The 22,201-nt window shown below is 40.3% G+C and overlaps 1 protein-coding gene across 1 annotated transcript in view; it reads left to right on the top strand.

Annotated features, from left to right (window-relative positions):
• The window catches only part of PTH2R (parathyroid hormone 2 receptor), a 161,807-nt gene extending 152,358 nt beyond the window's left edge, over positions 1 to 9,449 (top strand). The window contains exon 15 of the mRNA XM_029607921.1: positions 9,054 to 9,449. Within this exon, the coding sequence (XP_029463781.1) occupies positions 9,054 to 9,449 (396 nt within the window). The remainder of the gene's footprint in view (positions 1 to 9,053) is intronic.
• The last annotated feature ends 12,752 nt before the right edge of the window (positions 9,450 to 22,201 follow it).

Genomic DNA, 22,201 nt, shown 5'->3' with positions numbered 1-22,201 from the left:
AGTCCTATTGTTTGCGTGGGTCCACCTAACATACACCCATTCTGGTGTGATGGTCTTTCTTTTTTTTTCTTTAAAGTTTTTATTAATTGTCATCAATGATATTTATATCTTGAAAAACAAGAAAATATGTAATACAATGTAATATACCATTATAATCAAATCAATACTTTCACATCAATAATCATTTAATACATTACACATATACCCTATAATTGGGGAGAAAAGAAATAATCTAACAAAATAAGAAATTTCACAGAAGAAAAAAATCATTTAAGGAGTAAGGCGTTATTACTTATTTACTGGGCTTCTGTCTCTGATATTAATACCTGATTTTTATCTACTATAAATGTTTCTAACTGGGTTGGGTCAACAAAACCAAATTTCTTCCCTTTGTAAGTGATCAAACATAAACAAGAAAATTAAAAAAAAAAAGTAGCACCTAGTGCTACCACCCGATTTTTCAGAGACAAAAAGGTTCTTCTCCTTGCCTGAGTGGCTCTTGCCACATCAGGAAAGATCTTGACTCGATGAGGCATCCCTTTCAATTTGACCTCCATTTTCTTTGGAGGTTTTTTTTAGGTAAATAATACATTTTGGAAAGTTTAGGGATCTCCTCATCTTCGTACAATAAATTCTCTATTAGAAATTTTTTAAACAGCTCCCAAGAGGATAATAAATGAGTAACAGGAAAATTAATAATCCTTAAATTTCTTGCTCTTAATAAATTTTCCATATATTCTATATCTTTATGAATGATCAAACTATCATTAATAAAGGCATTCTCAGAATTTTGCATTAATAGCATTCTATTAGTTATAGAGATCAAGTCATTCTCACATTAAAGTATTTTCTTTCCTTGTTCTTCTATTGAATTCCCAGTATTGAAGGTAACTATAGCCCTGTGATATTACAGGGGAATGTTACCTTGGACGATCTAGGGAAAATGATATTAAAACTTGATAGTAACATATGTTGTGCTCCGCGGCCGTGGCGCCCCACGACCGCGGCCCCCTACCTGATTCGCAGTGCCACGGGAGCACTGGGGGAGGGTTCTGACTCGGGCCATCACGCCCGCGCGGCCTCCGGCGCTGCCCGTTGCAGGAGAAGTCGTCCTGCTTCCCCCCAGCGGCGTCTCTCCTCTGCGGGGGAAATCCAAAATGGCCGCCATTATGCTTAAGCACAAGGCCACGCCCCCTCCACAGAATTAAAGGGACCCATCCCTTTAAATGGCCTCACCTGTTCTCTATCAGCCAGGGCAGAGGAAGTATAAAAGGCAGCTTCCTCTGCTCATCCAGTGACTTGGCAACATCCTCCAGCACTGTCCAGTCTGCTTGCTTCGGTGAGTCCTTGAGCTTTGGATCCTGTTCCGTCTTGGTGTTTCTGGTTCCTGACTTCGGATTGGCTTACGGTGATTCTCTGGTTCCTGACTTCGGATTGGCAAGCGGTGATTCTCTGGTACACGACTTTGGACTGGTGAGCGACAACCCTCTGGCACTCGATCTAGGACTCCTTCAAGACTCTGTCTCCAAGGGCCCACCTAAGTCCCAGCGGTCGGGTCCCTACGGGCTCCTCCCGGGGGGACCGCAGACCACCAGTGGTGAAGACACAGCGCCTTATCTCCTCTCTTCATCGTCTCCATGTTCGCCTCAGTCTCCACTGCCAAGGGTCAGCTGGTCCTGCCTCCTGTTCTGCCTCGCCACCCGACGAGAGAGCCTACGGACCCTCCGAAAGGTATACCATCCTCTCATCGGCCAAGGGTCCACAAGCCTGAGCATAACAACATAATAAAGATGAATGAATCGTTACTAGTTGTGATTAAGGTTAACAGGTCTTACTTTCTCAATCTCAACTCCAGCCACTTAAAATTATAATGAGTATGCTCATCATCCCCTTCTCAAAAATATCTCACGCCACTATTTTCTCCGGTTAGCAAAGTTAATTGTTTCAACATGTAATCTCATCACAAGCCTTTACAAAAATCTTCTCTTTCTCCATGGAATGGGTGTATATTTTTGCGTCGTGGGAAGATGCCGCCATCTACTAATTCCAGCCTGCCCACCTTAGGCGTGCACGCATGCACCTTCGCTAACTTTAAAGGGGCCATAGCGAGAAACCTTCCCATGGCCCTGGATGATGACGTCTCTCAGCCTCACTATTTAAGGCAGGCTCCGCCAGTTCACCCAATACTTCTCCAGGTCATTAAGACCCTCCTAGTTCTTTACTCTGAATTCCCACCAGTTCACCCAGACCTCCCACCCAACCAATGGTAGACAATAGACGAGTCTGATATCAATTGCATAAGATAATTAACAGGCATAAAATTATGGTGTGAGATATTTTTGAGAAGGGGATGATGAGAGTACTCATAATTTTAAGTGACCGGAGTTGAGATTGAGAAAGTAAGACCACCACACACCAGAATGGTGGTGGTGGTCTTACGCCGTCAGCATTCTCATATGGCCCGTCAGCATTCTCATATGGCCTACTCCCATGGAGGAACCTCCGGTTCCTCCGTGAGAGTAGGCCATTTTCCCTGGCCTCACTTGGCGCCTGGAGCCGTCCTCGGTTCACCTTCTGTAGCAGGGAGCCATCATCCTTCCAGGGGCCTGCCCTGTGGCCTGGTTCCTGCTCCTGCAGTTTTCAGCGGCAGAGATGCCACTCTCCAAGGTCCTGTCCATCTTCTCCTAAAAGGTGAATCCGCGCCTCTTCTCTCTTAAAGGTACAGCCAGGGAGTGGTGCACCTCTGATGTCATCTAGGGAGTCTCCTCTTCAGCCCTATAAAAAGGGCCTGGCTTCACTTCCACTTTGCCTTCGAAAGGAGCCAGTCCTCCTTAGGACTTCTCTTCATTTCCAGCTTCTCATTGGCACTCTGTTCTTCGTGGGATCCCGTGTCTTCGTCCAGATGTCTTCATCATGGTCTCTCATTTTGTCATGTTCCAATTGTCCTGATGTTTCTTTGTCCGTCTCATTGGATCTGCGGATGTGTTGTTCTTCAGATCTCCTGGACTTCTCTTCATCTTCCAATGTCTTAATTTCCAGATAAGTTCATCCTGTTCTTCTCAATTCAGGATCCTCTCTGCTACGACAGCTTAACCTCCAGAGGGTTCCAGCTTTTATTGTACTCGCTCCGAATCTCTCATTGAGCTTTTAGCCTCAGGTCCTCCGAGTCCTTGGATCCTGAACCTCTTCTCCTACCGGACCTTCGGAGTTCCCTTTCATTTGTTCCTATGTGGTTGGACTCTCACTAATCCTTGTTCCGTTGACGTCCCTCATGCCTAGCCTTGATTGGCTGTATATGGCTCGCCTCGGTGCAGGCTTCGTCTGAGTTTTCGTTGGATTCTTCTATCAACCTGTGTGGGGAACCACTGTGTGGTCTGTGACCAGTCCTGACTGGCTGTGTAGGACACACCTGCCGGCGTGGTCTGCGACCAGCCCTCATCGGCTGAATAGGGCGTATGATGTGACAGTACCTATTCAGTATGGTGGCTTGTGACTCTGTCGGAGTCCTTCTCTTCTAGCAATTCTGAGTTCATCTCAGTCCTTCTTCATCAACTCTATATATTGATTCATTCTCTTCAATCAACTTGCATTTTGTTATCGTCTCCAAGAAGCCCTCACGTATCCTGTATCTTCATTTGATGTCTTCGTCCTTCAACCACCGTTCGTCCTGCCGCAGTTGCTCCTCCCGTGCGGCAGGTCCGAAAGGGCTATCGAGTGGTCTGAGGATTACTCCAGAGACCAACATTGCGTTGTTGAGTCTCTTTGTTGTGTACAGGTTCGGCAGAGGTCAGGGTGCTACTTCCAGTACTTCTAGCAACACTAGCCCATGCTTGGACACTCTTCACCTGCCTCGGCGCTTGCCGGAGCTCCTCTGCGGCTACGTCATAGCCCAGGGGCATACAATTCCTCAGAAATGGAACCACCTCCTGCATTTCTATAACAATATGTGATGGGGTTATTGGTTTTAGATGAGGGTATATATGTGGATAGTGTGTGAGGCATGAGGTATGTGTGGTATGAATGTGGGGTAAGGTATGAATGGATATGAGGGTTTAAAAGGTTTTGTATCTGTTATTGATATGCTTGTATGATTTACGATACACTGTTTAAATGATATAGGTGATGTATACAAATTAAGGGTCTGCGTGTTATAAAAAATCGTTCTATGATATATGGTATGTATAATAAAGTATAAGCAATGTTGGAAACAGTTTGTACAATAAAGTATAAGTAAATTTGGAAACAGTTTGTAAAATAAAGTATAAGTAAAGGTATAAGATTGTTTACTTTGATCCTCTGTATTTAAGACATATTTTATAATCTGTACATACCTGATATGCCCAAGTTATAAAATATTGTAGTAAATCTCTGTGTGACTATATATGTACATATATGGGAATTGTTTGAAAGTTATCCTCATATTGTTGATGAGTCCATTGTATGTTGCCAGACTGAGAGTACAAGGTACCAGCTTGATTTTAATGTCTGACTTTATATCCATGGATAATGGCAGAGTAACATGTGAGAGTTCATGCTCATGAGGTCAAAATATGATTGGAGCCATGCCAGGAATTTAGTGAATATCTGTCCAGGTCTGAACAGGGAGAGACCCCATAACAGTAAGTGCTTCTAACATGCATACAAGTCATGGGTCACTTCCCTCTTTTGAGATTAACCTGTGTAGTGTAGAGACCCCTTGGGATCTCCACTAGTAAGTGTCCTAGTCTAGGACCAGTCAAGAGCATAGGAGTTAGAGCATACCATTTTGCTACAGCACCCCCAGGATAATGTCTCCAAATAGGTTCATTTTGTGCATGCCTTCATAAGAGTGAACCTAAGACAGGGTATGTTGAGTATGATCTTAATCTCTCAAATTCACTACCTGAAAATGTTTTAATCAGGCCAGTGGTACCCAATACAATTAAGGCTATTTCTGTATCTTTTTGCCACATTTTATTGGTCTCTGATTACACCATTTGATACTTGAGGAACTTCTCTATCTCCATACAGTCCACAGAATAGTCACTTGGTACTGATGAGGTTTATATTCAAAAGCCATTTAGATGAATAATGTAATAGTTATCCATCTATCCTTGGTGAAGATTTGACATCATTTGAAGTGAGGAAAGTCTCACAAAGATGACATTTCTTCTATGTCCTCTCACTCTAGCTTGATGGACTCTATAACAAGGTACCATTAAGCTAGGGCGAGATAACATAGTACAAAATGTCATCTTTGTGAGACTTTCCTCACTCCAAATGATATCAAACCTTCACCAAGGTGTACTGTGTTGTTCGTATGTCTCACTCTGCATGAAAAACTGACCCCTAAACCCTAAAACACCACCAACACCTCACCTCGAACTATTAGATGCCCCTCCTATAAGCATATAAATAGTTGCACACTGTCAGGGCCTCCCCAGAGGCTCACGCTCTCTCTACTCCACCCCACTCCTCTCCTCTCCCTCTCCCCTCCCAAGCCCAGAAATGGCCAAAATGTAATTCCAAAAATTTAGCACAAATTGAGTTACTGCCATTTTGGGCATATTGCACAGCTTAATGCCAGGAGAAAAGATGTAGTTAAAACCATGCAATAGCATGTGTTATGCTATCACACGATGTGATATTGCCCCTCATTTTCATAAATCCCGCCCAACGCCTCCCAAATCCCACCCCTTCACAAAATTTGCATTTGCGCTGTGCGCTAGCATTATCGCATGCATTACAGCTTTAATGTATGCATTAACGCATTATCGCATGCATTAATTCCATAACACATTTTGATGAATGACCCTATTAGTTGGTTATATATATTGGTTGCCTAAAAAACAGATGAATAATGAAGATGACAAGTATGCCATTGAAGTCCTATATGAGTAATATAGCAGGAGAAAAAAAACATGAGCAAAATTTTTTCTTAAGCTGATCATGACAAATCCTAAGGCAACTGGAATTGCTTGTCAAAACAGATGGGTAAAAACGTTCTCCCTCAGGATTCTTCCCCTACTTTATCACCCAGCCCAATACCAGCACTATCTTTACCCCACCATTGATGCCAGAAACAGATCTCATTTTCAGGATATCAACAATAAATATGCATGAGATACATTTGAATATGCTTCCTCCATAGTATGCAAATGTATCTCATGCATATACATTTATGGATACCATGGAAACCAGGCCTGTTTGTGAGTCTTGATGACCAGAGTTGGTCACCCATGCTATATGAAGTCTATTTATGTAAGGACTGAGACAGAACTCCTCCAGATTTACCTATGGCTTCTGCTCACTGTTCAGGATGCTTTGCCATACTCACAATGCTTTGAGTCAGTGCGTCTCAATCCAGTCCTTGGAGCACACCTAACCAGACAGGGTTTCAGGATATCCACAGTGAATATGCATGAGATAGATTTGCATGCATTGGAAGCAGTGCATGCAACTAAAAATCTCAGAGTATAGAAATGTAGAAACTTAATGGTTGAAAAAGACTCTACAGACTAGCCTGCAAACTGAATCCTGCATTGTACTTGGAATACTAGTAGAATTTTGTGTGCTAATAAAACACAACAGATATACACCCCTTACCATACACTTCTAACAAAATAAGATTCTAGCAGTTTTCAGAACTAGACTCAGCAGAATGCTGTAAGGCATGAAGTACACTATCTACCTATATATTGTAGTTTGCAAGCAATATTAGATTTGTAACAGACCTATTTGGTTCAGGAACTGAAACAAAATGTAATACTGGCCTTTTAGAAAATAATCATTCATATAGTAGACAATAGTCAATGGAATGACATCAACTTTCTTATTTCTGTTTTTTTTCAATAATAGTGTGAATATGCATGGAACGTTACATTAGCAATTTTGAACTTCTCTATTGGGAAAATAATGACTAGTAGGGTGTATAGAAAGTGAGGAAATATTACCTTACTAAGGTGGTAGTGGATGCCTAGAATTGCCTATCCACAAAAATATCAATTCAACTATATTTGAGAACTCTAGTGAGAACTCTTTTTGGAAAGATATCTAGCAACCGTCATATATTGCCACAAAATGCTTTCTGGCTTATATTGTGAAGTCTGTATAGCACTGGGCTTGTCTAATCATAGGTTGCGTAGATATCCGATATTCTCCCTTCAGGGCTATATCGCAAGAGCAGGCACTGTATGATATGAAACAACTAATGCGTGCACTTATCTCAGTCCACAAGAAAAATAATGGCGTGTGCAGTCCTGAGGTCCATCCTCCAACACGGCAGTGTTTCGGAGTGTATTACTCCTTCTTCAGGGAGCTCCAGGAAACGACATACTGTCAATGCAATTCTATGTGGAAAACAAACACAGAGTTCTTGTAAGATGCCATACGGCTAATATGCTATAAATGGCTCCTGACTTGGAAAGCTAAACTTACTGAATAGCTGCATACGATCAGACCATAAACAGGTAACAGCATCTGCTTGAGCGCTAAAACAATGATAATTCAAAAATTTGAGATATATCTTTTTCTCTGAGAGAGTGCAACAATGTGAGCTGCTGAACCGATGATAAAAGTACTTACGTGTGCTTCCAGAGTGCAGCCTGCCAGCAATCTGCTCCGCGACTGACAACTGGAGCACGGCAAAAATGCCGTACTTAAAGGGAAATTCTCCGACTGCTGAAGGTAACAACAGGAATTGACGTGCATAACCCCAAATTTGGTGAATGCCATATAGGGAAAATGACGTATGTAGGGAGTTCTTCCATTGTAATAAGATCCATATATGGGAAATGACGTCACGTTCGCGGCCATTTTGAAGGTGCCATTCAGATGAGGGTGAGCCACTCAATTTTTTCATTCAGCCCTTGTGGTTCTGTGGACCGCAGTCGAAATATCCATTGATTTTCTTTAAAATTCAGCAGCGCTGATCTGTGCCCTCCTCTCCAATGTAGCAGGATGTGCTCGAGTATGATCCACTTAAAGTCTTCAAAATATTTATTTATTTATTTAACATTTTTATATACCGACCTTCATGTAAAGATTCATATCAAATTGGTTTACATGGAACATGGGTATATATGTGTATATTCGATACTATGTTGTACCATAGGTGCTTTGACGTCTCGGTTATTAATTTTACTTCGATGCTCGGTAAGCCGTGTGTGAATTTTACGCCTGGTACGCCCTACATAGATTTTTTTACACGGACATTGTAATGCATAGATCACGAAGTCAGTGTTATAATTGACTGCATGTTTACTTATGACTTGAACTCCAGATTGTGGATCTTTCCATATAGAGCCAATGTATGCTGAGGAACAAAATGAACAATTGCCACATGGTGTCTGTCCAACTTGTACTGGAGTTGAATGAACCTGAGAAGCTGCCCTTACCATCCATTGTTTAATGTTTTGGCCTCGAGAGTACTCAAACATGGGAGGATCGTGGAATATTGGATGTGGGCTTAATACATGCCAGTTTTTTAAGATAGCTTCCTTAATTTGAGATGTAAGCTCTGTATACTGCAGAATACAAATTAAACTTGGGGCTTCATTTTGTTGTCTATATTGAAGAAGTTGCTCTCTATCTGAAAATGTAGCCCTCTTATATGCTCTTTGAATGATACGTGCAGGATACCCTCTTTCTAAAAATCTACCTCGTAAATGATCAGCTTGTTTGTGAAACTCACTACTGCCTATCAGCAGCAGAGATGGCAGTAACCAAACCAGTGGTAATTTTTAATCATGCTTTGTCATCCTTTAATCATGCTTTGTTACTTAGTACAGATGAAGAGGGCAGTGATGAGGAAAAGGGAGGGAAATAACCAAATATCAAAAAGGTTTTGCAGTATCATAGTAATCAGGAACAATTGGGTAGACTGGGTGAGCCAGGAGGTTTTTGTCTACTGACAATTACTATTTTGATTACTTCTCATGACCTAATTCTAGTAAAGAAACATGATTCCTCTGATTGTAATCTTTAACATTTTTCCTTCTCTAATTAGCATTTTGGTTTTGCTACAGCTATTTCTAATCCCTCTTACATGTAGTTTTCAAATCTTTTTTTGGTAGGTTCAGACAGAGATCAAGAAAACTTGGACTAGATGGAACCTAGCCCTTGATTGGAAAAGCACTAATCCATGTGGCAATTACAGGTATGGTTCAGTCCTCACCAATGTCACCCACAGCACCAGTAGCCAGTCTCAGATGGTGGCAAGCTCCAGGATGGTGCTCATCTCCAGTAAAGTCTGTCAAAGTGTTAGCGAACAGCCTGAAGTGCATGTGAATTTACCTGGGTATGTTAGAAGCAACTCAGATCATGAATGCTTGCCTCAGTGGATCAAAGAAAAGACTAATGAAGATGAGGAGAAGCAAGTGGATGACATATCACTAAAAGAAACCCTGAGGCCCAGGCAAATGAGTACAGACTCTGAAATAAACCGAGAAGAAACAGAGGAAGTATTGTGAGGGCTGAGAATGTCCTGTAGCATAAGACAGGTCGATGCAGTTTCCTATTATTGCCAGAGAGGTATAAAAATATCTGCCTTCCTGAGTCAAAAAATATTAAAAACATGACTTGCAGGTGAAGCCTCGTTTACAGGGACTATTTACCAATTCCATGCTGCTACTGATCACAGCTTCAAGGGTTCTACTAACTCTGTTATCAAAAGCACAAGTCTCATTAGAAAACTTTATGAATAGTAAAGTGAAATTATTTGAAGAAAAAGAAATTTAAGATATATCTGTGCATGGCCATGAATGTATTTTTGCAAATATTTTTCATGTTAACTGAATGTCAGTGCCTGCATATTTAATATGAATCTCTTCCTTGGCTTGTAAATATTGCACAGAAATACAACTTTTTAAGGGAATTCCCCAACTTGAGTGCTTATACTGAAGCCCTCTGTTTTATCTGTCACAATTAATATCAAGGTACTAATAGCAGACTTCAATCTAAGTTTATGAATTATAATCAAGGTTTATTACATATGTTGGATATTTACATGAAATTAAGTCAGAATTCTACTGGTACCTTAAAAGAATCTCTTTGATATGTATGATGACTTTCCAGTTCTTTAGTGGAGCATGGGGATAATATGTGCAAAGTAGTGCATGAAAAATATATAATTAAATATGAAACATGCCCAAAGACTTGTACATATTGGAGGTATTTTTCAAAGGGATTTACATGAGTACATTTACATTTAGCATGTATCAGAGCAATTTTCAAATGCCCATTTTCTCACTTAAAGGTGAATTTTAAAATGTTTCACATGTAAAAATGAGCATATACACACATAAGTAACCTCTGTTGGTGTGTTCTGTATTTTATAAAAGTCCATAATATGCACATATTTTCACTTTCACAAATACATGCATAAAAAAATGGAGTTATCTGGAGGCGTTTCTTGGCTATTTTTTAACAAAAGGAAAGTGCATTTGCCAACTTACTCGTGTCTATCTGGTTTATCTGGTGTAAGTAATATTAAATGTGTTTACTGAGTAGTACTAACTGGGTGGAAGTTCTGCGTGAACTGGGAGGAGATCAAACTGAAGAACCAGGAGGGTCTTGATGACCTGGAGAAGGACTGGACAATCTATGGACTAATTAGTTAAACTGGTAATTTCACTCATTCACAAATTTTTTAAAATACACAAATTTACGCATGTAAATCCCAACTTTCGTAAGTCTTACTTTATTTTGGAACATAAAATATATGGAGGTGATTTTCAAAAGGAGTTATTTATGTATTTATTTATTTATTTATTTTACATTTTTCTATACCGACATTCGCACGAGACATCACATCATCCCTGCTTAAAACAGGGTGCATGTAAATGCACTTTACATGTGTAAGTTTGCTTTAAAAAATTGCTAGAATAGACATTGAATTGTCAATAGGTTATATATGTGTCCTTTAAGTGCATAAATGGACTCTTGAAAATTGCTACAATAGTATATTACATTTACATGCATAACTCCTTTAAAAATTACCTCCTATGTGCGAATATTTTTAAATTAGGTGGGTAAAGTACATATGTTCAATGCATTGAAATACATGTATTCGGCTCACGCATCGTCCTACATACATGGGTATGTTGTGAGGTAACCATACAAGTATTTTATAACAGTGATATAGCCACGGGTGGGCTATGACCCACCCATTTTGTGTTCTGGCTCACCAAATCAGCATTGCCCAGTGGCCAGAGAAGAGAGGCCCTGTCACAGGGCCACCACAGACTCTGCCACAGGACTGCCATGGAGCTCATCCCACAGTGACTTGAGAAGAAGGGGCCTTGGAGCAAGGAGACCCAGAAGAGAGGGAGAGACCCTGAATGAATGTGTGTGTGTGTGTGTGTGTGTGTGTGTGTGAGAGAGAGTGAGAGAGAGAGAACGTGCAAGAAGCCTGTGTGCATGTGTATATAATATGTATGAGAGAAAGCATGTGAGAATGAGAGTGAGTGTGTGTTTGTGTGTGTGTGAGAGAGAGAGAATGGGAATAAGACGCCTATATGTGTGTGTATTTGTGTTTGAGAAAGCATGTGAGAGTTGTGTGTGTGTTTGTGTGTGGGAATCTGCAAGAGAGAAAGAGCATGTTAGAGCAAGAGCCTGTATTTGAGAGTGGAAGCTTGGGTGAGAGAGAGTGTGTGGGAGGGGGAACCTGTGTGTGTATGACAGAGAGAGCATGCAAGAGTGGGAGCCTGTGTGAGAGAAAGCGTATGTGTGAGAGAGTGCATGTGAGAGGTAGCCTGTGTGTGTGTTTGAGGGAAGAAGGAAAGAAGACAGAAGGAGAGAAGAAACAGAGAATAAAAGAGACCCGAAAAATGAATTAGGAGAAGACGAATGAAGGGAAAAAAAGAGACTGGGACCAACTGATTAGAAAAATAAGATCAGTTAAAGGTAAAAAAAATATTTTTTACCTTCCACAATTGGAATGTGCCATCTTTGGGAATGAGAATTTCATATTCATATTTTGCTTTTTCTTCAATATGCCACTGTTCAGAGTTTAGTTTTTTTGGCCTTTCCATTTCAATTTTGTCCTCATGTTTCTGTTTCTAATTTGTAGTCCCTTATTCTGTATTTGGTAAGGTTCTGTCTGTGTTGCAGAAGTGCAGTATTTTGCCTAGTGTGTAGTAGTTTCTCTGTAGGGATTTGTAGCAATCCAACTTGTTTGCCCAGTAGGTGGTGTATTCGTATTCTAGGGCTTGGCATGTTTGCCTTGCTGCCTTTTCTTCTTTGCTTTTTGTGGGAGTTTGTGTTACTTCACAAAGGGGCAGATTTTCAAAGGGATACGCGCATAACCCCCAAAAAGCTGCCCCTTCCACCCCCTGCGCACGCCGAGCCTATCTTGCATAGGCTCGGTGTCGCACGCAAGCCCCGGGACTTACGCTCGTCCCGGGGCTTTCCTGAGGGGGGGGGTCGTGGTCGGCGCGTCATCGGGGGGCATTCCGGGGACGGGGCCACAGTCGTGGTTCCAGCCCAGGGGCGTTCCGGGGGCATGGCCGTGGCCTCCGGACCAGCCCCCAGACCAGAACATGGCATGCTGGCAGCCAGCCGGGGCAGGCATAACTTGTAAAATAAAGGTAGGGGGGAATTAGTTAGGGTTGGGGGTGGGTTAGATAGGGGAAGGGAGGGGAAGGTGGGGGGCCGAGGGAACGGAGGATGGCTGCGTGGCTCGGCATGCGCAGGCTGCCGATTTTGCACAGCCTTGCATGCACCAACCCTGTATTTTATAACATGCGCACAGCAGCGCACACATATTATAAAATCGGGAGTAGATTTGTTCGCGCCAGGTTGCACGAACAAATCTACTCCCGCGCGCATCTTTTAAAATCTACCCCAAAGTGTTTGGCAATGGAGAAAGTTTGTTATGCTGTTCCTGAGCTGATGCCAGAATTTAAATATATATTTTTTGCATATTGCATTGCAATATAAACTATCCTAGTTCTGTTCTTCACCTGTTGCAAATCTTAAGTTCTTATGATTATAATGATTATTTCTGCTTTATTGTATTTATGAAATTCTCTGCAGTTTTGGAAAGAGGATTAATTGAAGAATATATTGATAATTGTTTATTAAATGACAGAAGCTAATATTTCTATTAATTGTTCTTTGTTTATTTTTTAGATGATATTGTTGTATATTTATATAATGCAATAAATATAAAATAAATTAATACAGATTAATAAGGAATTTTTAATGTTGGTAAATGCTTGAAATAATTGAATTAAAATATTTTAAAGGGTCACTCATGATGGTTGTTGCTGCCTACTTAGAAATCTGTTGTCATGTGACTCAGTACCGGTAACTTTCAAAAGGGCATGCGGGCGCATATATACATGTGTGTGTCAGTGTGCACCAAGAGATGTGGCAATTTTATAACATACAAGCACAAATGGGTGTATGTTATAAAATAGCCTAGGCATGCGTATGTGTACACCATATTTTGTAAGTGAACATGCACAGCTGTGTAAATTCAGGTTTGAACCCACGCAAATTGGGGAATTTTATAACAGGTGCATGCCCATGCCATGACCGGTTTCACCAGTTCGTCCACCAGTTCACCCAGTCTAGAGCTAGCTCCTCCAAATTCCTCTTGTTCTTTAGCCTGCATGCCCCCCCAGTTACCCCAGACCCTTCAAACCCCTTACAGATGCCTGTTTTATTTTTTAAACTTACACCTTTTCCACATCAGAAAAAAAGTTACACAGCACTAAACCTGAGTGCACGCCCAGGTGCACAGGTACTTGCATGCACATCTCTTGGCCCCGCTCTGGAATACCCTTTCTCTGCCCATGCTCTTCCCACTTCACACCCACACCCCTTTCTTGTTCAAAGTGAGATATTCACAAAGCAGGAGATGTGTTGTTAAAATCAGATGAATACGAACAAGTCTTACATGTGCACACATCACCCAATTTTGGTGCATACCCAGCTTTTAAAATTCACCTCTAAGGCATTATTTATCGATACAAGTACAACTAGTAGGGCCCAGACCTGTATGCATACTGTCTATCGATGTTAACCTTGGGCCTCCCAAAAATTCAATTCTGACTTCGGCACTGTTTTATAATATGTGCATATGTGATCTGTGCATGCTATAAAATACTATGGTGACACTACACACAGTCACATACATGGGTAACATCAAGCTGGGTTGAGAGAACATTGTACAAATCTCATCTTTGTGTGAATTTCCTCACTCCGAAGGACATCAAATCTTCACAAGAGTGTACTGTTCTGTTCGTACGTCTCACTCTGAATGTCAAAGGGGCCCCTAACCCTTACACTACTACTTAAACCTCACCTCAAGTTACTAAGTGGGCCTTATATAGAAGTATGAATACCTAAGTACTCTAAGGGCCTTATAGCTAGTCTCTCTCTCTCTCCCTCTCCCCCCCCCCCCCCCCAAACAGCTCAAAATACTGAAAAGGCTATTTGCAAAAAAGCCATATTGCACAGCTTAACGCAAATGAAAAAGGTGTAGTTATTTCCCACGTTAAAACTGTGCGATGGCTTCACAAATTGTGAAGCCAGCTCACTTGCCCAGAAATCCCACCCCAAACTCCTCCCCCTTTTCCAAATTAGCATCGCACCATGCATTATGGTGCTTTTTGTGTGCATTATGGCGTTTTTGCATGCATTAAGGCGTTTTTCGCATGTGAAAATGCCTTAACGCATGCGAAAATGCCATAAAGTAATTTGATAAATGACCTCCTTAGTGGGAAATATTTTTCTGACCCCCCTTCCTTACCCAGAACTGGAAGCTTTAATACCTGCTTCCTATAGATACATTTTCTTATGGAAGGTCCCTGGTTATCCATTTTGAAGAGAAGTTCAAAGGAGATAAGAGGAGGAAGACACACCTGGAGACCCCCAAAGGAGCCCAGGGACACAGGACAACAGCTAGGTTGGAGATCAGGAATACTCTATGGATCTCAGATACAGTAGGAAAAGTAACCCTAACCATTGCTATGACATCCCAACTATGTTGGGACACTTGTCATTCCTTCCATAGAGGATAAGCAAATCTCAGCTTCCTACAGTGAGGGACACTTATACAAGGATAGACAAACTTTAAATCTATACTCTCATACCCTCAATAAACCTGGATATATCTAGACATTATGTTATGTCTACTTCTTAATTGCCTTACAATAAATCATAGTAAACTTTTATTTGATCACCCATCCAGTGAGTCCAGCCTGATTTGTACATGTACCTTACCGAAAGAATCAGAGTAACACACAAATGACTATGGATCTCATTTACTGCCTGGGTCTAGAAGATCATAGTATTCCCCCAATAGAATAGAACCCACCCCTTGGGACAGGAATGTTAGGAGAAGAGTAGTTGAATACAGCCCAAGGAAGAAATGTTTGTATGGTCCTTTGGAATACAGTACACCCACTAAAAATGGTTAGATAGATAGATAGATAGATAGATAGATAGATAGATAGATAGATAGATAGGTAGTTGAAAGCACAGAAAACTTTTAGTATAGTCAAGAATCATTTTCATCAAATTATCATTGATATTGTAGTCTTCCAAGCATACCATACAGGTAAATAAATATTTTAATGAAATAAGCTATGCACTTTTCTGTGATACATCATGATAAACTAAGTTGAGGTCACTTTTCTTATTGGAAACAATGCAATTTACTTACGTTATCTTGCATTATAATACAGAAGGCTGTCAAAATATATGATAAGTTTGCAATTAGCTGCTATCACTGCAATAGGTATACAGATAAAAGTGCTTTACAAAGCAGTTAAGTATACAATTACTGATAATGCAATCACTCAAACTATGCAAGATATACCACTGCAATTAGTACAGTCATCCAAATAATGCTCTATAATCATAGACAGATCAGTCATCCAAAGCACACTACTATTTGATTCACTGTTTCCCCACTCCCCATAGACCCAGAATGGGAGAATGTATACTTAGCGCCTGATTCACTAAAATGTACCATATCTCCATCAGAATAGCCATCCAAAGCACAATACATACAACATGACTGACTGTAGAACCATGCAATCCATATTACTGTATATACATGTAATAATAATAACAATATTTATTTTATTTTATTAAAAGCTTTTATATACCGACTTTCTTGATACAAATCAAATCAACTCGGTTTACATCGAACAAGCAGTAACTATAACCAACCAATAAACACGAGACAATTTGAAGGAGTATAAAGTTACATTATAACAAGGATGCGTTAACTTGGAGTAGGAAATAAGAAAGGGGGAACGAAGATAGAGTATAATATACAAGCGAGTATATGTGAGGGAGGCCAGGAGCCGTCCTCATGATGACTTGTAAGCGTCCCCATGATAACTTGTAAGCATGATTTAGCGTTTATTTGTTTACATAATTGCTGGAACAATTCTAAGTCAGGCTGTCAGACTAGTAGCGGGGAAGGCTCGGCAGAACAGCCATGTCTTTAGTTTCTTTTTAAAAGTTAGTAGACAAGTTTCCTGCCTGAGGTCCAAAGGTAAGGTATGGCGTTCCAGATGGAGGGACCTGTGATGGAGAATGTCCGGTCTCTGATGTTTGAGTGGTGCACAACTTTGATAGGAGGAACATGTAAGGATCCCTTGTAGGCATCCCTTAAAGGTCTGGCCGTCGAGTGCAGTTTGACGGGGTGTAGCAGATCAAGAGGGGTCTGATGGTGAATATATTTGTGGATAATTGTGAGTGATTTATGGAGAATCCTGAAGTGTACTGAGAGCCAGTGAAGATCTTTTAGAATGGGAGAGATATGCGCTCTCCGATTGGTATTCGTCAAAATTCTCGCCGTTGCATTTTGGAGCAACTGGAGGGGTTTTACAGTAGAAGCTGGGAGACCTTGCAAAATGGAATTACAGTAGTCGATTTTGGAAAACAGAATGGCTTGGAGGACAGATCTAAAATCATAATGGAATAGGAGCGGTTTGAGTTTTTTGAGTACTTGTAACTTGTAGAAGCACTCCTTTGTAGTGTGTTTTATAAATTGCTTTAGGTTCAATATTTTATTTATATTCCACTTTTTGTGACACTTCGAAATAGATTACATTCAGGTACTGTAGGTATTTCCCTATCCACAGAGGGCTTACAATCTGCGAAGATAACTTAAACAATTGCACATAGCATATAGGTGCATTATGACCATGAGCAGATATACATAAATATATTTTAACCTGTACATATGATATACATGTATCTCTACCCCAGACATCGTTCCCTCTAAGCTGTGCGCTTGTACGTGGGCACACGTCATGAACGCTGCGCATGTAGTAAAACAGCACGCACAAGAAATCTGGATATTGTTTGCATTATACTGGTTCGTAGAGCACAAATTTGTACTTGGCTTCTAAAAAGTTGCACAAAAAGAAAATTTTTGCACACTTATTTAAAAACTTCTAGGGAACATTGCCCACAACATACAAGTATATGTATGCTTAAAATGCGAATATATGCACTGCATCGAAACCATGTATATCAATACATTGAATATCTGTACTTTTTCTACCTATTTTTAAAATAATTGCACAAAAGTAAAGTAGGACTTACTTGTGTAAGTCCCGATTTGCATGCATTAGTCAGCCAATTTTAAAACGTGTGCATAAATGAAATTAACCAGTTCATCAATTAGTCCACCAGTTTGCCCAGTCCTCCAGGTCATTCAGATCTTCATGATTCTTCAGTCTGAACTCCTCCCAGTTCACCCTGACATTCCACCCAGTCAGTACTTTACAATAAACATGTTTCATATCACTTATGCAAGGTAATTAGCACATGTAAAAATACACAAGTTGGCAAATGTATGCACATGTCTTTTAAAATAGCAACTTAGGCAAGTAAGACATGATAGAAGTCTATAAAATCATTAAAGGTCTAGAATGGGTCATTGTAAATTGGTTATTACTCTTTCGGATAATAGAAGGACTAAGGGGCACTCCATGAAGTTAGCAAGTAGCACTTTTAAAACAAATCAGAGAAAGTTCTTTTTCACTCAATGCACAATTAAGCTCTGGAATTTGTTGCCAGAGGATGTGGTTAGGGCAATTAGTGAACTGGGTTTAATAGGGGAAAGCACATTCTTTATTAATGAAAGCACACCCCTAGAAAATATTGATGTGATGTCTATGGTTTTTATACTTGTTTATCCTGTATGCCATCAAGAATTCTGGATATAAAGTAGGAGCCTTTGAGCAGGGTACCTACCGGGGAAGCTTTGGCAATGCATTTTGTGAAAACCAAAAACAAGTGTATTTACATGGCTTTGAGAATTGTCGAGAAGCAGGACTTGGAATTACCTAGACAGGAACAGGAAGGATTATATGATCAAACAAGGAAAAATGTGATGAATGGCATGGGAGTGAATCCTTAATGCTGTGGTATAGTTGACGTATAGTGAACCTATAAGACTTACGTCTACATCTGGCAAAAGTGCCCTGAAGCGGGACAGACTAGAGCTTCACCTATACCAGCTGCCTCCCCCACAGGTTGAGCCCTTAGCTTCTGGCGGCCGGCAGGACTTAGGTGGATTCCTAAGGTGGTGGAATGAACAAGAGTCCAAGAACAGGCCAGGGTCAGGACAGACAGCAGACTGGAAATATGGGGAACAGGCCAATGGTTAGGGCAGGCGGCATGCAAGCATAGTGAGGTCCAAGGCAATGGTCAGGTACAGGCAGCAGGCAAGCATGGTCAGATCCTAGACAAGAAGTCAGTACCAGGAGATCAGGCCAAAGGATGAATGAGGACAGGAGAGGAGACACTAAACGAGACAAGCTGGGCAAAGCAAGGCTGTACCATCAGAACACAAGAACAATAGGAACACAGGAGCAAAATTCACTGCTCTAGACAGAAGACCTGTTACTGAGGTGGCATTAGGTAGTCCAGGGAGTCCTTATATAGTCAGGCCTTGCTGATATCATAAAATGGTGCCATTGGGCTTTTCCTGATGTGGACCCTTTAAGAGACAATGTGCGCCTTGTGTAAGAGCCTATTCAGACCCTGGGGAGAGGCAGGAGCATGGCAGAGTTCAGGATGCATTGGAGCCGCATTAGGAGCATGGAAGTGTTCAAGTGGTATCAGGAACAACACCACCCACCAATGGCGGGTGTTGTTGTTCCTGCTGCACCGGGAGGTTGCTGGGGTAAGTTGGAGCGTGCAGCTGGTCACAGGCCTACCCTATGGCCAGCCAAATGTAACAAAAAAGTCTTGCATCTCCAATAAGTGAAAATAATTTAGAGTCAAAGCAAAGATTTGAGGAATTTTACAATGTAATTGTGATGGAGGTAGAAAAATTACACTGCCTATTGAGGCCAACCACTTGCTGTTCAGATTTCTTCCTTCTCATTTGTTATGACAGCATGAATTGTTACTTATTCTTTTCACCATTATTTTGATTAATGCAAGTCTTAAACATCCTTGAAAGAGGCAGCAATACATCCAGTAGTAAATAAACAGAATTCTGATATGACAGCAGTACATAATTATTCCCCTGTGAGTAATCTTCCTATTTTTTTTTTAAAGTTTGTTGAAAAAAAATAGTATATCAACAGCTTTTAGCTTACTTGATTGACAAACAGCAAGTTCGTTAATCTTAATCAGTTTTTTGAAATGGACATAGTTTAGAAACAACTCTTTTGGCATTTACAAATGAATTCCATATATGAGCAGGTGGGAAATAGACTCCATTGTAATATTGCATACCCTGTCCCCTGTGGGTGTCACTATTAATTATAAACTATTGTATTGTTGAGCAACATAAGAAGAATTGAAATGGTTTCTGTTATTTCTAGAAAGCCATTCAAAGTGGCTCACTTCTTGGACCACATGGCCCTTTAAGGTGATGGTGGTCTTATGCATGGGGGCCATCATCACAATACAGGCCTCTGCTGCGTTGTTTTGTCTTTCTGATTTCTACCGTGAGAAACATGCTATCTAAAATAAATATATCTGCAATACAGATTAATTATTCTCATAATATCTGGGTTCTCTCAAGAAAGGAGTCAACATGTTTAATCATAAACCCGGCAAAGAACAATGATGAAAGAAAAGCAAAAAACTAAAAAATCCTTTATTGAAAATCGACTATAGAATGTACACACATAATAACCATAGCATAAGAACCCCAACATGTTAATGTTTTAGTAGGTCTCTTCCTATTCAAGGAGAAATTTCAAAAAGATCAATGAAAATATAAATTAAAAGGAGTAAATTAAAACAAGCAAAAAGCAAAAGTGAAAAAAAGAAAACAAAAAATTGTAGATGATGGTACGGAAGAGCAATCTTCATTACCAATAACAGTGACAGGCTGCTGTGCACGATGCAGGGTTTGGCCAAGCACTTTAAAATGTCCAGTGTTACAATCTCCTGTGGAAAAAAATGGTACTGCCTCTTTAAAAGAGGCTTTGGCCATAAGAAAATAAAGCCAGTAATTTTACAGAAAAGAGAAGATTTCATCACATTTCCCTCCCCTGGCACATGATGGAGAAAAATGGCACATATGGCTTAAACTACAGTAGGTTTCCTGTATTTGCCACAAGAGGAAAAACATGTCAGAATTGCTGCCATTGGTTAAAATAAGAGCTACACAGCTGCAGCAAGGGTCCTTTTGGAGATATTACAAGCAATAGTTGGAATAAATATATTCAGGGCTGAAAGCTTTGGGAGGCCAATAAAAGCCATCTAAGCAATCTAGCAAAACTTTGGAGGGTTGAAGTTTACATTGCCAGCACTTTTAAATATCTGGTAGTATTACATAGGCTTTCTAGGACTTGCAATGGCCACAGATTGGTAAACATGCAGAAAAAAAAAAAAGCACAATTTTTAGATATTTCAACATTTTCCATACAATGTAAGATATAATCCTTCGGTAAAGTAGATTTTCAGGATTATTGGGGTCATGGGTACTTTTCTAGCATTTGTACATTATGACAATGGATTGCTAATGGATATAATTCACTGAGAGAGAATTTGCTTTTGATTAGATGATAACATTCTGTTCCAGCTACTCAATTATAATGAATGATATTGTGTGAACATTGTGTACTGAACTTTATGAAGGGTATCATGCTTCAATGAATACGTTTCTCTATTTCCTTTACATATTAATATCACTTTGCATAATCCAATGTGGTCTCCTCCAAACTGCCAGTTCCTTTTTCTGTATTGTACTTTTTTCTGTTTGTTTCGGCATCAGAAGACTTTTGAGTTTGCATTTCTTTATGACATTTCCATTGAAATGAACTGTTCCTTTTCTGACATACCTTTCACTGTTTAGTGACAAGTTTCCTCCACAGTAATCAATGCCAATCTTCAGCTTGTCATATGTTCCCTTGAGCTAGAATTTCTGCATTTTTCCATTTTATTTTTCTTATATACTAAGTAAAGAAAATAAATTGGAATACATTGTATAGTATTTCCACTCTCTCTTTATAGTTACGGAAAGTAAAGATTCCTGTCCCTATATAAGATATAAAGGCCTATCCATTAAAGTTTAGCATGTACATTAAGGCAGATCAGTGCTATGGAATAATGACCTAGCATTAAAGGATTGCCTCGTCCCCATGCACTAATGGATTAACTGGTCCCCAGAAACTTTAGCAGGTATATGCTAACATTCTTGCATACCTGCATGTAAAATAAGTTGTGTAATATGCAAACGAGGCTTTAATGAGTATTGGTGTAATAGTATGTTATGCTATCTTCCAGATATTATTTCACATATACGTACTAAGACCTAAAAGTTAACACCGACCTCAGAATATTTAAAACATATGTACTTTTGAAAATTCAAACTTGTGTTTATAAGCCCTAACTCCTCCCTCAATTCCACCCCTTGGGAGCACTTGTGCTCAGTCCTGATAAACGGACTCTGCATGTACTTGACATATGCGTGCAAATTTACTTGCCTATTGGGTTGGCAATTTTATGATGAGCCATTTTCCATGAGTTTCCCAGTACATCAACCTTCAAAACTGAAAGGGGACTAATCAAAAACTTTATATGCAAGGAAACACTCACTTCAGGGTCAGGCCCACCCAATTGTCCAGGGCTGATAGTCCAGAAGATAGAAAAAATCTGCGAATGCACTGCTGCTAAAGCTGAGCAGATCAGCCAAGCCCATCCCAAGAGAAACGAAATCCAGGGCTGAACCTGGAGCAGGGAGTATGTGCAGAAGGATGGGGTGGGGCTATTGCAGGGCCTG

Source organism: Rhinatrema bivittatum, chromosome 6 (assembly GCF_901001135.1).
Source record: "Rhinatrema bivittatum chromosome 6, aRhiBiv1.1, whole genome shotgun sequence".
Classification (NCBI taxonomy): domain Eukaryota; kingdom Metazoa; phylum Chordata; class Amphibia; order Gymnophiona; family Rhinatrematidae; genus Rhinatrema; species Rhinatrema bivittatum.
Note: the sequence above shows the minus strand (reverse complement) of the source record. Positions and strands in the feature narration are given on the sequence as shown.